This window comes from Pempheris klunzingeri, chromosome 2 (assembly GCF_042242105.1).
Source record: "Pempheris klunzingeri isolate RE-2024b chromosome 2, fPemKlu1.hap1, whole genome shotgun sequence".
In the NCBI taxonomy this organism is placed as follows: Eukaryota; Metazoa; Chordata; class Actinopteri; order Acropomatiformes; family Pempheridae; genus Pempheris; species Pempheris klunzingeri.
Genome location: NC_092013.1, coordinates 19,719,551 through 19,736,396, shown reverse-complemented (window position 1 = coordinate 19,736,396; position 16,846 = coordinate 19,719,551). Strand labels below are relative to the sequence as shown.

General features: G+C 42.1%; 1 protein-coding gene across 1 annotated transcript in view; it reads left to right on the top strand.

Moving 5' to 3' along the window:
• The window catches only part of phc2b (polyhomeotic homolog 2b (Drosophila)), a 34,384-nt gene extending 17,552 nt beyond the window's left edge, over positions 1-16,832 (top strand). The window contains exons 8-15 of the mRNA XM_070847620.1: positions 4,557-4,864; positions 5,849-6,167; positions 11,051-11,262; positions 12,521-12,650; positions 13,544-13,649; positions 13,759-13,873; positions 14,608-14,932; positions 15,033-16,832. Of these exons, the coding sequence (XP_070703721.1) occupies positions 4,557-4,864; positions 5,849-6,167; positions 11,051-11,262; positions 12,521-12,650; positions 13,544-13,649; positions 13,759-13,873; positions 14,608-14,932; positions 15,033-15,187 (1,670 nt within the window). The 3' untranslated portion in view covers positions 15,188-16,832. The remainder of the gene's footprint in view (positions 1-4,556; positions 4,865-5,848; positions 6,168-11,050; positions 11,263-12,520; positions 12,651-13,543; positions 13,650-13,758; positions 13,874-14,607; positions 14,933-15,032) is intronic.
• Positions 16,833-16,846: the final 14 nt, after the last annotated feature.

Here is a 16,846-nt window from a genome sequence, read left to right as displayed (position 1 = left end):
TTGTGTGTGTTCGTCTGGGAGAGGGAGGGGGGGAGTAGGGATTATCTGAGTGTGTCAGTGCACAACTGTGTCTTGCTTTGTTGCAGTAATGGATTCACATAAAATGAAAGGGAGGATGGAAGCTGAAAATCTGGCTGCATGCTGTCTGAAAAAATTAACATGGGTTGCCATAGCAGCAGTCCATGAGGGACAGGTGTGCGCATGAGATGCTGGGGAGTTAATACACTGTGGATCAGTGGAGAAGGAGAGACTGTATGGCTGGCTGATGGGATTCAGATTAGGATAAAAGCTTGGATTTGACTGTGACTGGCTCATTATGCTCTTTAATGTCCAAGATGAAATCAGAGTAAACGTTTTGAACTGGCATTCCAGTGGTTCTTGTAAATCTAAAATTTCACCAACTAGTTTGATGACTGATTTTTTTGGTGTCCAGTTATGCTGCTAGAAGGAACAAGCAAATAATTTATCTTCAGGAAACCAGAGATCTTGCTGGTGGTTGGTCCAAACCATTGCCTTTAATGAGTAGACTGTAGACTATAAGTATGTGTCTTATTATTCTCTATAGTATTATAGTGAAAGTTATGCGTATTTGTTGAATTTCAAATGTATTTAATTACACATCACTATCAAGAAGAGCATTTAGTTACAGTACTTTATTACTGCTCAACATTACTTTTGCTCTCCATTCTAAATGAGTTGTGTTCGGATCATATTTATTGGTTAAATGTGGTCTAAACCTGCATTACCAACATAAATAATGACAAAATCCTCTTATCTCACTTTCTGAGTCGCATGTAGCACTGATTTGCATGCACATGACTTGAAGGAAAGATAAACCAGGGAAACATGAAACATGTTACAAATAATAAAGGTGAAAGAGGCCTAATAATGAGAACAACTTTGTAACCCCATCAGTAACCATGATGTAGTTATTAAAATTGTATCTTAAATCAAACACATTTTTACTTTATTAGTGTTGACTTGACTCATCAGAAATCGGCCTGGCCTGATCTGAGAGAGCAACAAAAAAGGGAGGAGTGTGATTGTGTTTGCTATTTTTGGTTACCAGTTTTCATCTCGCTTTCTAAAGGATGGCAGATCATGTTAGATGGATGTCTCTGTTACTGTGAACATCACAGACATTTAGAGTCAGTCACTTTCCCTTGAATAGGAGTTGGGTTGGGTTGAAAACAAATGTTAGGCCGTCTGGCTTGTTGCAGTAAGTGTTTGTCATCGCCTCCTCTTGGCAGGAAACAGCCAGCACCTTACTATAAAAGCCACAGTAGGGAACCCCCAAGAGCACCATGCTCTCAGATGAAAAGAGCAGATCTGCACACCAAGTCTGTGTCTTGGCACATTTGTGTGGCTGCTAACAACAGTATCAGTTGCCAGTTTATCTCGGAAAGGCAATGAACTATAAGTACCCCCTTTTTAAAAAAAAAAAAAAGAAAAGAAAACCCAGGCCTCAACTTCATGCAAAACTTTATGACCTTATTCACCCATTTGTCTTTTTTGTCTGCTGCCTATTAAATCTGACATTCACTGCTTCACTTTATCTCCTTTGTTAATCTGGAAATACAGCCTCACTGTTCAGTGTGCAACTGCTAAAATGCTGAGGTGCGTGATTGTTTTTCTCCCTGCGAGCCTGCCGTTGTGTTTTCACTTGAACATGAGAGACGCTGATGGAGCCTTCAAACTAGTCAGGAACTGAACTAATGTAGCTAGTGTTGTCTTAATGCCTACTTGATCTGCGAGCCTGATTTTGAATAGCATGTAAGTGAGGAAAGATGGCGTAAGGCCTGCTGTTGCTCTGTTGTTTGAGGTCGGAATGTGTTTCATGAAAGTATGCCAGAGCAGCAGCCAGTGAGAATGTGGAAACTCAGGGATTTTCCAGGGCCTGGTGCTACAAACTCATCAGGAAAGTATACTGTCTTCCATCTCTGGACGTTGTGCAACAACACTCATTCACAATGTAGAAGAGGGGGGCGGTGGAGGCCACTGCCACATACTGAAGATTGTATGATAGCATGTGTGTGTGTGTGTGTGTGTATATATATATATGCTTGTGTGGGCGTGGGGGCCAGAGGAGGAAAAGCATTTAAATGAATTCCCCTGTCTTCCTATTGTTCCTGTTCTTTCAAGATGTCTCTCTGTTCCTCATTAGAAGCTTGAGAAAGTTGTCAGGATTCATGGGAAGGGTCAGTTGTATCCGGTTTGCACCAATTCAGAAATCCCCCTCCTTCGCTCAGACTCAGGCTGGGAATATCTTGCTACCTTATGACTGAGTTGTTACTGTTCCATTGGAAAGCAATGTTTGATGCCTTTTAACCCTCAATGCAGTTTTTCATGTTTTTTATAAGGTTTTGGGACTTGACTTGGATTGCCATTTATTCATCATAGCAGTCAAGATATGTTGTGTCTTGCTTGTGATGTCAGTCACATTGAGCAAAAAGCCAAGTTTTCAGTGACAGAATATGAGTGCAGATCCTTTACAGTCAGGAGTTGTTTTTTTTTTAACATGTCCTGTTGTCCTTTGGTTGCCAGAGGTCAATAAGGTGGGTCACGAGAAGCAAAGACACACAACAGCAAGAAAGTTGGCATGCTACAGAATAGTAAATAACTTGAACCTGATAGAAACTACAGCGGTTCAGGTTGGCCCACATCCTTTCTTGTCTTTAGCAACGATGACGCTCAATGCATGTTGCTGCCTGTTGACCTGTTGATGACTGCATAGCTGCAAGGCTTGTTGTTATTTCCTCCAAATGTAACAACATATTTATTCTCTAGTACTACCTGTGTCTTGACAATCTGTTCTGATTTGTGCTTCTTAGCAAAATAGTTACCGATTTATCTTTCTGACAAAACTAGAGCTGACACAACTTGTCAATTGACAATTTCCAAGCCAAAAAGGTTTGAAAAGAACCACTGTAAATTTCAGAGTTTTGTGCATTGATGCTGAATTTGTCAAGAGAAAATGATGATGCTTCTGATCATTTCTGCCCCTCCCCCCAGGCATAGCTGCTGAACTGATGGATATTATGATCTTTCCAAGTGTCTATTTAAATTGCTTTTCAAGCACCGACCCATCATACAAGTTGAAATCTATAATTATTATAATGATTATAATGCTGCTGGCCATATTCACCCATCTGTATCCATATCTGTCCCATTCTGAGCATTGTGAATATTAAATGATGGCCTTCCTGTACACCATAGCTAGCCAAACCATGTTCTTCTCACCATGTGAAAAAGAAAACACTTTTCAGCAGATCCGGTAGAATTAAAGGGACTAATGACATGCAAACTCTGCTGGATAGAAAAGTCTATATATTCCACAGCAGGGTACAGACTGTGGTTAGTGAGAACTTTGAAACCAGATGGAGCCTATCCCACACAAAACATCATGAAAAGAACAGGGGGAGGAGGATGAGGGTGGGGGAGAGGGGTTTTGGAGACAAACGTTGATGTACTTGGCAGTTTTCCATGCTTGGATTTATTGGGGGGGGGGTATTAACATCGCAAAACACACCTCCATGTTCACATGGCTCATATAGCAGAAGTTACTGTGTAGTGCAGTGGCGCAGCAGTATTTTCTTGTTTCGGTTTTCGGTAATAAGAATGAGTCAATTAGCTCTTATTGTTTCCTGGTAGAGTTGTTAGACATCAAGGAGCAGCAGAGATGTACTGACTCAACATTAACTCTATAAAGAGTGTCATGGACAGTTGGCTCTGCATGTTCGTTCCTGAGGCATGTCTAATATTAGACTAGCCTCAGGCTACTTCCGCTGAACACTCACCCACTCACACATTCTCCCACAGTACAAGATTGACGTGCTGTGTCTTGGGCTTCAGGACAAGTTATGAGCTCAGGATGTCTTTTTACCCACAGCAGCACTGACAGGTGCTGACAGGCCATTTTGAAACGATTTGTGAGTAATGGTCAGACCAAAACTACAACAGGGGCCGTCTCTGTGCGCCTTTCAGCAAGCTCTTAATATTGCATCCTGTCAACAAGGGGCACACAGGTGAAGGGAACCCTACAAAACAAGCTCTTACGTATATGCAGACCTCTACATTTTTCAGTGCTTGTGATACACATGTTGACCGTTGTGAGCACAGATGAAATGCATTTTGCTCATGGTTTGTACCAAGTTCTACTTGTAAAGATATTTCCTAATTACCTCACAGAAAACGAACGATTGATTAGACTGCGGCATGCATTGTGTAATCTTTGTTGAACACTCGGCCTGCAACTACTAGTCTTGTCTTATCAATGAAAACTGTCTGATCAACAGTCCAAAAGCCAAAATTATTGATATATAATATATCCGGAAGAAAAGCAGTAAACACCAACATTTGAGCTTGATAAGATGGCTTAAATGATTAATGGATTACCACAGTTGTTGCACTGATTTTCTAGTAATTGATGAACCAAATAATTGATTTTGTTCAGTGCTATTGAACACAAAACTCGTATTGTCACTCAGTGGCTTGTGAATTTAGGACACAACTGAGGTGTCTGTGTAAAATAACTGTTGGTGGTGTTCTTGTTCCAGCGTACACACAGATTCAGCCCCACTCCCTGGTTCAGCAGCACAAACAGCAGCAGCAGCAGTTTGTGGTCCATCACAGTCAAAGTTCTCAGAGGACCGCAGGCCAGCTGCTGCAAACGGCCTCCATTCAACCGTCACAGCACCCAGTCCCCGTCCTGCCCAAACCTGCTCCACACCAGCCCTCCACGCCCAGCCAGCAGGCCACCATCTTCCACTCCACCATCAGTCCTCATGCCCTCCACTCGTCCCTCAACCATGCCAAAGCTCAGCCCGTCCAGCTCACTGCCATCAACCTACAAATACAGCCAACAGTGAGTATAATAACACACACTTAGGTCTCAAACAAATAAGCATTTAAGTAACTATGTTTTTTTTTTTTTAGTTAAAACAAACTGTTACCAGCGTCAATGATAAAGTTAAAACATTTGGCAGGACTAAAAGTAGATAGGTGTTATTGGTGTTAGAAAATAATAAAATGGTGCAGTACTATTGTTCCAGTCTTCATAGAAAGCTACATTCCCTCTAGTGCCATCATTAGCTCAAAATTCAGTTTTGTCCAATAATTTGGATTATTATCAAATGTCAGTAAAGTCAATAACATTCCCATACCAACACTAAGAAGGTGAACATGATATGAACATTATTCCTGCATGCCTTTGTCAGCGTGGTAACATGCTGATGTTAGCATTTTAGTTCACTGCCTCAGAGTACCAGTAGCATGGCTGTTTGAAATTATTTTTTAACTTTATTTGGAACGCTCAAATGCTTGGAAAGATGTATTCAAACATGGACAAATTTCCCACTATAACATATTATCTATTGAATGTGCTTCCGAAATAGATGTTTTTTTTCACACACACACACACACACACACACACACACACACACACACACACACACACACACACACACACATTTGTTTCTAATGGGACATGACTTTCTGTCATGACGTCGTTCATCATGACTTTTTGGGTTGTGCACATCTTTGACTTTTTTTTATTTTTTGAGTGGTAACCAACCAAACAAAAACTACTGTTTCAACAAAACCAACCAACCACCAAATCGATTTCCACTCCAAGACATACATGTTAAAAAAAACAGGAATTTTCTGAGTTTGGGATTCAAGTTGTAATATTTTCCCACTGGTGTGGTTATTTTCCAAGCCTAATGGTTTTCAGTTTTTGAGTCACTGACATGAAGAGTTCTAACACTTCTTCATCTGTCTTTTCAGAACTGTCTCTGATGCACTTTCTCACATTTTCTTCTCTTCCTTTTGCTCCTAATGCACATCTTAGGCCTCCCGACTGGTTCAGGAGAGTAAAGATAAGCCAACGTCACTGGTGGTCAGAGAGACGTGTCCAACTGCCACCACACAGCAACAACCACAGGCACAACAGCAGCAGCAGCAACAACAGCAACAGCAGCAGCAGCAACAACAGCAACAACAACAACAACAGCAACAACAACAACAGCAACAACAACAACAGCAACAACAACAACAGCAGCAGCAACAACAACAACAACAGCAACAACCTGCGCCTTCGCCATCACAACCCGCCAAGCCTGTAGAGCAGCCCAAGGTCGACCCAGCTACGCCAGCTGTTCAGCCACAAGGTAATGATTCAGTGTGGTTTTCTAAGCTGCTAAATGACCTTCTGGGAGTACTCAAATGTTTGGTAGATAAACTTTAACTAATTAGCTACTGGGACCAGTTGAAAAGCCAAGTACTACAGTTCTCACCAGGACACAGAAGACGTACCGTCATATCTGCTTTGGTCTCCTTGAATTAGCCGACTCCTGCAATCCTCTCTTGTGGAAAAGAAAAATCGATGCTGATGTTTACTTGTAATTCAGACCATGCTGTGTCTGCGGCACATTTAGTTTCACTCTTCTTTGTCTCTAATTGCTTTGTTGTCTGTGTGATCTCCCTCTGCTGAGGCGACAAAGATCACCTGATACTCACAACTCACTTAATGCTGTGTTGTGCACAAACGTTTAAACCCACAACATAAAAGCCCTGAAAATCGTTGAGAAGAAAACACATTTAAGCAAATGAAGGAATTAAGGAGTGGCCACAATAATATAACCAAACTCATAATGGACATTGAGTGTTTTTATGACTTTGTTGGATGTAAATTACATTTGGGACATATTGGCAGTCATTATTTCCTGTGACGGTGTGTGGTACTGGTCTGGCTGGCAGTGATCAGAGCTGACACCCACAGTAGAGGGGCGTCATGGTCATAGTTTGTTCACAAACATTTACACACATGAGGGAGCCAAAAACTATATAATTTAACGTAATACACCACCAACTACAGGCTTTCTGACGATGTGTCAACCAAACCTGAACAGTATATGAAATCATGAAAGGAGATTTTATTACATGGCTATTCTGTTGGTGCTCATGGCTGTTCAGGTGCTCAGGCTAATAAACTGGTAAGTCAGTTTTTGCTGGTGGGTTTCAACTTGAGACAATTAACTATAATTACATCCATGCATTTCTGAAGAGTGAGTAGGGACTGTTTCATCTTTTCCTTCAGTGACACTTTGAAAACACTCTGTCTCACAAACTTTTGGTTTACATGTTGCTTGCAGGGATCGGACTGGTGACTTTTCAGCTACAGAGCAGCTTTTGTCCATTAGACGATGTCTGAGGCTTGTTTTTTGTACTAGACTGTTATGACAGCGAACTCGGAAGAATCAAAATTTCCAAACTTTGGACAAATTGTTTGGAAGTGGTGGTGGACTCTAAAGTGCCCTTTACAGTGTAATTCAATTAAAAAGCTTTTAGTTGCACATAATCAAGAAAATCTCAGAAATGTTGCATCATCACAAAGATGTATTTTCAAATTGCGGCATTTCTTACTCTGCAGGTCGTAATAAGTGATTTGACTTGTGGTCAGTAGCTTTGAGAGTGTCACGTGCTGCAGGATCATGCAGCAGCTATACTCGTCTCTCTGAGCACAAAATGATTTGGGGTGTATTTTCTAAATGTTGACATGGATCAGTTTCTATGGTGATATTTCTCCTCAATGGTTGGAAATGGTGCTAATGCTGTGTTTCTTGTAAAATGAAACATTCTGCAGACCACAAATTGCTGTTTATGGGCAGTGAGTTGGGTGTGATGTGCCGTGGAGGTGCACTGCTCACCGCCAGAACAGGAAACTATTTCTGTAATCCACAGGCTGCAGGGGCTGATGAAGATAGCTATTCAGCTTTTTTTTTTTTACTTAAGGAAAATGTAACATTTAATAAAAGAGCCACCAGAGAAATCCAGTCTTTCAGTCAAAGTGGCTTGTTGAGTGTACAAAGTTTCCAGCTTCAAAGAGTATCTGCGGTGAGGTTCTTGGTCAAATTTCCGCTCGGCTCTCTGCTAACAGATATTCAGAGAAACTTTAATGTCTCTTTTGAAGTATTTAAATGGTGGCATATAAAGAGAATAGCAGCGTTACATTAATGGCACACTGATGAACACCACTTACAGAACATATAGATTGTGGTCTTGTAGTGCACTGAGGACTCTGAGGTCATGTCCTTTGTGTTTTTGTTTGTGGGTATTTGAGGGTTTTGGGTTGTATTTAGACAAACATTAGCCCTTAAAGAAAAACACAGCCCTTATTAAAGGGTGGGTATGTAACTTATTTTAGAATCAGTTTTTGTTGAAATTGTTAAAGCAGCCAGACAGCACCTCAATAAATCAAATAATAGATCAAAAATAAAATCCAGTGTCTGTGGCTTTCACAAGCCTTTAATAAGCCTGACCTTTCGGTCTACCTCGGGTATTGGTGGAGTCTTCCAAAAGGTTCAACAAACCTAAAGGAATGTTAGATGAATGGTAAATGTTACAGACCCAGCCTTTAATTTGAATGAAGGGGTCCTTTCTACTGTTTAACCTCTCGACCATGATAGCTTTCCACTCAGCCCGTAGACTTTAAACTGGGCTGGACCGATATGTTTTTCTCCCGATTAAATACCATCCTGATACTTGGGTGCCGACTGGATGTATTGTAGAATAACAATTCTATTTTAAGTATTGCAGCTCAAAATTACGATTTATTGTAACTGTTTGCTTTTACAACAAAAATTACAGTGTGCATTGTTTTTGGAAAATGCTTCACGATATACAGTCAGTCCATCTGACTTTAATTTTGGCATCGTCATTGCTATACTGCATAGAAAAATGGTAAGTAAAATGGTCAATAATATTAATAAAAGATATGAACTTTTTCAAGTAACCTGCTAATGTTACTTTTAGCTGCCACTCTGCTCTTCAAGCTCAGGCCATATAATGTAAGGGTTAGCTAAGGTTAGCTTTCTCTTAACCGCTGGGTTGTTTATTCAATGTTTATTTAATCCAATGGGGGAGAGTAATCAGTGAGTTTCTGCGTGGCAGCGCCAATGAATCCTGCCGAGCGGCAAATGACATCATTAACACTGGTGAACATGAAATGCCCGGAAGAACACAACAGTGGCTAACAGTGGGAACAGGGGGAGAGGAAGAGACTCGACCATAAGTCGCTTCCTCTCCAGTGGAGTCTTGGTGTAAACCAGAGAGTGAGAGCTCTGCTTTGGCGTTACCTCCGTCCTGCCAGCTGGGACAGAGTTATGGACCAGTGTCCCTGCTGGCGCATTGTGCTGAGTGCCCAGCTTGGAGCGCACTGAGCCCAGCGAGGGAGCGCAGCGTTTGTGTGTGATTACATCTACAGACTTTGGATTTAAAATGTGAAGGTGCAGGTTGTATCCTTGCTAATCTGAGACCACTCGTCATTGTCTGCTGTCTCACTTAGGCTGTGGATATTAATATCACATTACACATAGATTACAACAATAAGGGGAAGCTTATTTCATCTTTCATATAGGCTAAAAATTGATTCTGGCATTTAAAAATGTGATTAATGAATCATTTTAATAAAGAAAATGTCCCGCCCCTTTTCCTCTGGGCTCTGGGAACAGCTTTGCAAATACAAAAGCTTCATGGTTCAAAAAAATCACCATATAAAGACTAATAATTGACGTCCTGTCAAATGTCTCTTTTTATTATGGTTTTTGGTTAGCAGTAGTAAACCAGCACCCATTCATTTGTCCCTGAGGCCACAGGAACAACTTGGCGTGGTGGCATCGCCTCCAGCTCACCGTTTGCCCCACTGCCCCCACCAAGGCCGCACAGTGCACCTTACAGAGAATAGAAAATGAAAATGAATAAATCAAACAGATACTGAAAAAATCCCCACAGAGAAATGTACACTGATTAAATATTCAGGGCTTTTTGGGCTCTGGTCATTCTTTTGGTGCAGGGTGCAGAGGGAGCATTGAGGGGGGACTTGGGCTCCGGACCTGAAATGTCTTTCAGCGGCCCTGCTTAAAAAACATGCGCTCTACTCTCACATTTGTTTGACGCTTTCATCGGTTGCACTTGATGGACTGATGTGAGGCTTGTCTGCGGTTCACGGTTGAACCGTGTTGTCATGCTGCAGCAGCCTGAGGACGGTCGGAGACGACGATAGCTGCTGTGGGAGGAAACGGGAGGCGGACCCTGGTTCAGCTTTTCTTTTACGGGTCTGAAGCGGCGCTGCAGCTCAAACCCGATCAGAGTCAAACAGCAGCGGCAGGCCGGTGTGTGTCGGATCATTACAACAACAATCACAAGCAAAACCGCACATGTTTTCTCTCTGATCGCAGCGGAAGTCTGCGCGGTAAGAAAACTTTTCTCACTCAGCACCGGAGGCTGTAACATGACAAAGCATCGGTGTTTACTTTCGCTTTGAAAAGCCGAGACGTCGTTGTGATGGTGGGACTGATTTCATGATGGATTTACTGGTTGGTATTGATCGACACTGTGCCAGTAGGTCACTTCAAATGTTGAGTTATTGTTTGATCGTCGGCACCAGAGAAGTTATTTTAATCAGCGGCAGGCAGGTGGATACAACTAATGCTGTTTATGAAGATGTAATGTGATAATTATTCGCCTGGTTTGAATGATATAGCTTAATAAGCAAACATGGCTAGGGATCCGATGCACAAGTGCCTCAATCTTTGTTCGCTGAAAGGCAAACCACTGCTTGGCTCTTAAAAACAACAAAATAAATAATTTAATGAAGGCATTAGCTATTCCTCAGACGTTTCATGATGTAGATCAACTCTGTGATTCAAATAGTTAAAGTGGGTACACTGGTGTGTTTACTCTCCTCCACATTGCTGGTGTAAGTTTTGATACTTTTATTCTAGGGCTGTTTTTTTTTTTTTTTTTGGCTGATTGGTTTCTCGATTAATTGTTTGATCTATAAAATGTCACTAAATACTGAAAAATGGCCATAGGAAGCTGTGATGAGAGACTGTTTGTCATTCTTGTTTGACAATAACTAATGATTCATCAGCCATCTTTAATTTTTCACCTTTTAATTTAATTCGAGCTCAATCCACTAGTGACCAGCCCTCACAGAGTGTACACACTGCTATCTATTAAATGGGTGTTGTTTTATTCATTTGTTGCTCAGGAGGGGGCTCAACCAAGAGGCCGAGTGCTGCACCTGGGACCCCACCTCCAGCCATGACCTCAGGAAACGAGAGCGAGGCGCCGACCGTGACGGGCAGCACGCCACAGAACGGAGTGAACAAACCGCCCCAGGCTATCGTCAAGCCCCAGGTCCTCACACATGTCATCGAAGGCTTTGTCATCCAGGAGGGAGCTGAGCCCTTCCCCGTGTGTGTAAGTGCGCGGCCTCAGATTTACTAGCAGCGAGACATGATAAACATCCCAGAACCAACACACTCTCCAGAGAACTCGCCTGCAGGGAGCTGTCAGCAGGCGAACACAAACCCTCTGTTACTGATAGTAGTGACAGCTCACAGCTTCTGTTTGATTCAGTCATTAATTATAGCCAGGTAGGAGCCTGTAGTTGTAAAGAGTACAGATGGATGAAGGTGTGTGTGTGTGTGTTGAGCTGCAGCATCTCGATGTTGTCAAGCCATAAAAATCCCTCCCCATCTGTCAGCTCCCTTTAAAATTGGTGTTATCATATCTTTTATTGTATATCCGGTGTGTCTGTAGGCCTGTGGCTGGTATTTGCTGTAACCAATCTTTATTAATGTGTAGATTGAACAACCTTTTGTTCAGGTGCATCATAACATGTGCATGTTGTAATTTCCAGGCTTGGCACTCACTGCCTCCTACTGGACATTAGGTGCTAATGCTCAATTTATTTAAATGCTTAGAAGGCTGAACAAGCACAAGGATTTCACCCCTTTAAACAGCATGAAAGAAAGCAGTATATCCATTGCAGGACAAGCCACTAAAATTATGCTTTAGACTGAGGAAGGTCTTGAATCTTGGAATTAATTTTGTTATTAATGATTTGTGTTATTTCTGTCAATGGACAATGTGTGTATTATATGAAATGTGAAAAAGGTGACATCTCCATATTCCTTGTTTTGTCAGACCAGCATCCAAAACCCTCAAGATTTTCAATTTAAAATGTTAACAAACAGAGAAAAGTGTCAAGACTTCACATTTGAGAAGCAGGAGTCAGTGAATGTTTGGCATTTTCCCTTAATTTAATGACTTAAAGTGTGCATGTGGAATGTGATAATTATCAACATATCAGTCCTTTGACTAATTTCAGCATTATTTTTAATCCATTCAGACAAACCGTGAGTTCAACAGTGAACGTATCTGCATTCACCTTGTTTTATTTTGTCATCAACTCTGCAGTCATGTATCACATGGAGAAGTCAAATTGGCCTAGTTTTCAACATACACACACACACACACACACACACACACACAGTAATCTTTGCTCTAAATATTGCTGTTGTGATGTTTGTCAAAATTATGGTATGGCAGTTGTTCAAACAAAGCCGTCCAGCCATATTGTCAGTAACTAATCGCAGTATTTGTCATATTCCTGGAGCATATAGGCTACTGTTACATTTTGGTTGAGTGGTTAACATTTTCTGTCTGTCACCAGGTGGAGCGTCTGCCCATTCTTATCAACAGCCCAAAGAAGCTGGACCATCAGCTCTCCTCAGACCCCGACAAAACCCCGGTCAGCAACGCCGCAAACACAGACTCAGAGGCTGAGGACATGAACCAGCCAGGTGAGACGAAAAGTGTTAGACAAGTCTGATCGCTTGTGTCCATCAGTTTGTGTCGCTCAGTACTGGTGCTCATGAAACTGGAGGAGCCCTGGTCTGACTTTTCTCTGAGGCTTGTATGCAAGAAGTGGCAAAGTGTCACCAGTACGCACATTAGCTTACTGCTGTAGAAAACAAAGTGGAACAGAAAACTGTGCTTCGTGGGGCTCAGTGACATTTGGCTGAAACCAGATCTGCTTAAGGCTGCAGACCAGCTAGAGCCTCTCATTCATATGAATAGAGCCAGCCAGTTAATGTGGTGGGATGCCATCGCAGGAGTTTCTGACAAAACAACACGGGGTCGCCTTCACGCAACGTGATGTCATCCAGCTAGGTGCTGCACTGGCCAGTCACACACATGCAAGCCCACATTCCTGGCAATGACTTAGTAGTAATGTGAAGGCTGTACTTCTACTGCTGACCTCGTGATCATCAATACGAACAATGAAATGGTCCTGCAGTTAGATTAATGCATTTAAAAGGTGTTTCAGAAGTCAAATCACAGCACAATGCTCTGTAATACTCACTTCTGTCATTCAAACTGGACTTCCTGGATCGTATCTCAGCGGCACCTGAACTGGCACGCCCACCAATACTGATGCACCCGATCAGATCAGTGCCTCACTAAAAGAAATCTCTCAAAATTTTAAGTTAAATGGACAAACGCACCAAAACTCGGGTCATTTTATGATTTATCTGGATACAGTGCTGAAAATGCTGATTATTAAATGTCTCTAAAGTTTTTTTTATTCAGGTGATCATGGGTATTTTGGTAGAGCAGAAGACACAAAGAGAGATGCTAAGTATAAATTTTTTTTTACATCAGTCTCACGTTTATGCCGTTTCTCTTCCCACAGAAAAAGAGCAAGAGCCCAAGCTGACGTGTGAATACTGTGGCTGGGTCGACTTTGCGTACACTTTCAAAGGCTCTAAAAGATTCTGCTCCATGGTTTGTGCAAAGAGGCAAGTCACTTTTTGGTTTTATATTTCTTCTCACTCAAACAACAGTTTTTTTCCATGAGTTGTATTATGTAAAAAAGGGAAAGTTCTAATAACGGACCATCCTGGACAGATACAATGTGGGCTGCACCAAGCGGATCGGCCTTTTCCGTCCAGAGAGGAGTAAGCCAACGAATCGCTGGCGTAGAAGATCTCAGGGCCGCTCCAGTATAGAGGCTAAGAAGCAGGTACAGAAATGCACGCACACACACACACACACCTACACTTTCACTGTTGTAAAACTTCCTCATCAACATTTTACCTCCCTTCAGATACTGCTTCCACTGCACATTTTATTCCCTACGCTTTTCACGCCTCATGCTTTTTAATGAACTTGACCATCATTTGTGTCAGTGGCTGATTACCTCCCTTTGTCTTTTAAAGGGTCATTAAGTGCTCTATGATCTTTGTCAACATTTACTGGTGACTGGTAGGAATGGAGGAGAATTAGTAGAGATTTTCTGCCTGCTGCTCAGGTTACATAGACATCAAAAGCAGATGGATTTGCTGTTTTTTTCTCATCCAAGACTTTAACCTACCTCTTCACTGCTGACACTTGTAATGACATGTGAAAGCTGCATTTTTATTTTGGATAATTGAAGCAAAAATGTCACACAGTATGAATACCTTTTTTTTGCTGGAGGTTTTATAGCCCAAATTTATAGCCCTTTTGTTTCATCTTTGGACCAGGGGGAGACTTTTATAATCCAAAGGGTTCAGCACCTGACAAAGGCAAATTTTAAAAGCATTGGTATCGATCTAACAGCCCTCTCAACTCCCTGCAGGTGTATAATACTCATTTGAAGCTATCGTACAGTATAAATCTTACTTATTGCCCCTTTAATCTTTGCTGTGACTAACACAATGTCCTGGCAGCGTTTTACTCATGTCTGCTGTCATCCCTGACTACTTCCCACTTCAGAAGCTGTCCCCATCGCCGCAGCAGACTCAGGGTGGCTCAGTTTCCTCACCGCAGCCCTCACAGCCCAGTCAGGAGGAGTCCAGCCCGTGCTCGGACATGTCGAGCTACGAGGAGCCGCCATCTCCTCTGTCAGCAGCCAGCTCAGGGCCCCTGGCTCCCGCTGCGCCCCCAGCTCCGGTCCCCGTCCACAGGCATCCAAGCAGGGCCTCGGACCAGGAGGGCTGCGCTGGGAGAGACGCTCCCTCACTCTGTCAACGCTTCTTACCCAACGACCCCGCCAAGTGGAACGTGGAAGAAGTTTACGAGTTCATCCGTTCACTGCCAGGTCAGTGGAGTAAACTCACACCGTCCTTCATGAAGCTCTCATGAATCCTGTTTTACATCTGACTAAACTACTGTTATTTGTTCCTCTGCTGTTTATGCAGGTTGTCAGGAGATAGCAGACGAGTTTCGCTCTCAGGAGATCGATGGACAGGCCTTGCTCCTGCTTAAGGAGGACCACCTCATGAGCACCATGAACATTAAACTGGGACCTGCACTCAAGATCTTTGCACGCATTAACATGCTCAAAGACTCTTAGCAGGAATGTGTGTTTGTGTGTTGTGGACACACGCATTGACTTTAGTGCGTGTATGTGTGTGAGTGTGAGTGTGAAACTTTGGCACAGGGCAAATGATGCGTCATCGTTGCACTGACAACACAGACCAACTGCATTATGACCTCGCCCTCTCCCTGCGACTGGTCTGGTTCCTCTGAGTCTCTCTTTAGCAGCTCATGCTCAACAGCATCCGCACACTTTGTCATTGGCAGGACTGATGGTGGTCACGTTACAGTTTCAGCTCTAATGCCAGAAGCTGTTAGTCCGTGTTTACATGCACTCGGCATTCAGTGTAAATGCATGCAAAACACATCACAATCAGACTGCTATCGTGTCCAACATGCAGCAAAGGACGGTGCAGTTAGTTGTCGGCCTTGGATCACCAAGGTAGAGAGATCACCCAACTAAGTCTCTTCTTGATAACTCAAACTCCTGGTCAAAAAGCCTCAAATCGCCCTTTTCTACACAATGGGAAAAGTAAGGCGAGCCCACACAGCAGCAGTGCTCTCTTTGACCTGAGACATGCAGGGCTGAGTTCCTATTTAAGATCTGATCATAAAGCAAGCAGAAGTGAGATAGCAAGAGCACTTATTAAAACCAGGTGTGGATGCAAAGGCCCTTATCGGATGTCATTATGCAGATGACACTTCAGATACAGGCTTTATGGTAATAGTAGATGCAACTGGGATGCTGGATTTTGGCCGAGAATAAAACTGTTGGAGGTTTAAGGAAAAAACAGTGAAGAAAATGAAGCTGGAAGAACATGTCGTGCTGCCTGATCAGTTGTGTCTGGGTTGGGCCATACTGCTGCATAGTTGTTATTCAACTGAGGCATTGAAACACATGAGCAAAGTCTGAATCTATTGTTATTATTATAATTATTATATGATTAGAGATGTTTTTTTTGTACAGTTCTGTTAGCGTGTGAATGAAAGAAATGACCATGCGTGTGTCTGGGAACAGAAGTTTGCATTCATTAATTGGCTCATTTTCATTCAGTAGATGCTCCTTTGCCTTTTTCGCACAAAGACTCGCATCTTTCGAACACAAAGCTTGAATGCAGAGAAACCGTTTAAGCAGCTTCTTTTGTGACATCGATTTTCCTTTCATGAGGAACTGGCCAGTTTTCTCCTGGAGATTTAAACTGCTTACAAATGATTTTTTTTGCCCCTTTTTTTCAAAATGATTTACTAAAATGTGACATTGATTTCTTGTCTCAGTTTCATAGGAGGACACTATGTTATTGGGTGTGCTGCTTTCTGCACTCAGCCCTGCCTCTGGCACTTATGTTCCTTTTCGTTTGCTTTAATGTTTAAATGAGATACTCCACCTAAAGAGAGAGTGGCATTTGTGCAGCAATGAAAACAAATTTATATGTACATAGCAGCTCAAGCGAGGAATGAGAAGAAACTAAGTGTGAACCTGTTTTTTTTTTTTTTTAAGTTATCCTTGTTATTAAAACAGAAAATTTAATGTTCAATATTTTGAAATATGCAAATGTATAACAGGAGTTGTTTTTTATTGTTTCTTTTTTTCCTAATGATAATATGATCATATCTTTGTGTTTTGTGACTGTGATGAAAGGTCAACTTTTTTAGATAAGGCTTTGTCAAATGCTTGTATTTATCAGAACAGTTTGTT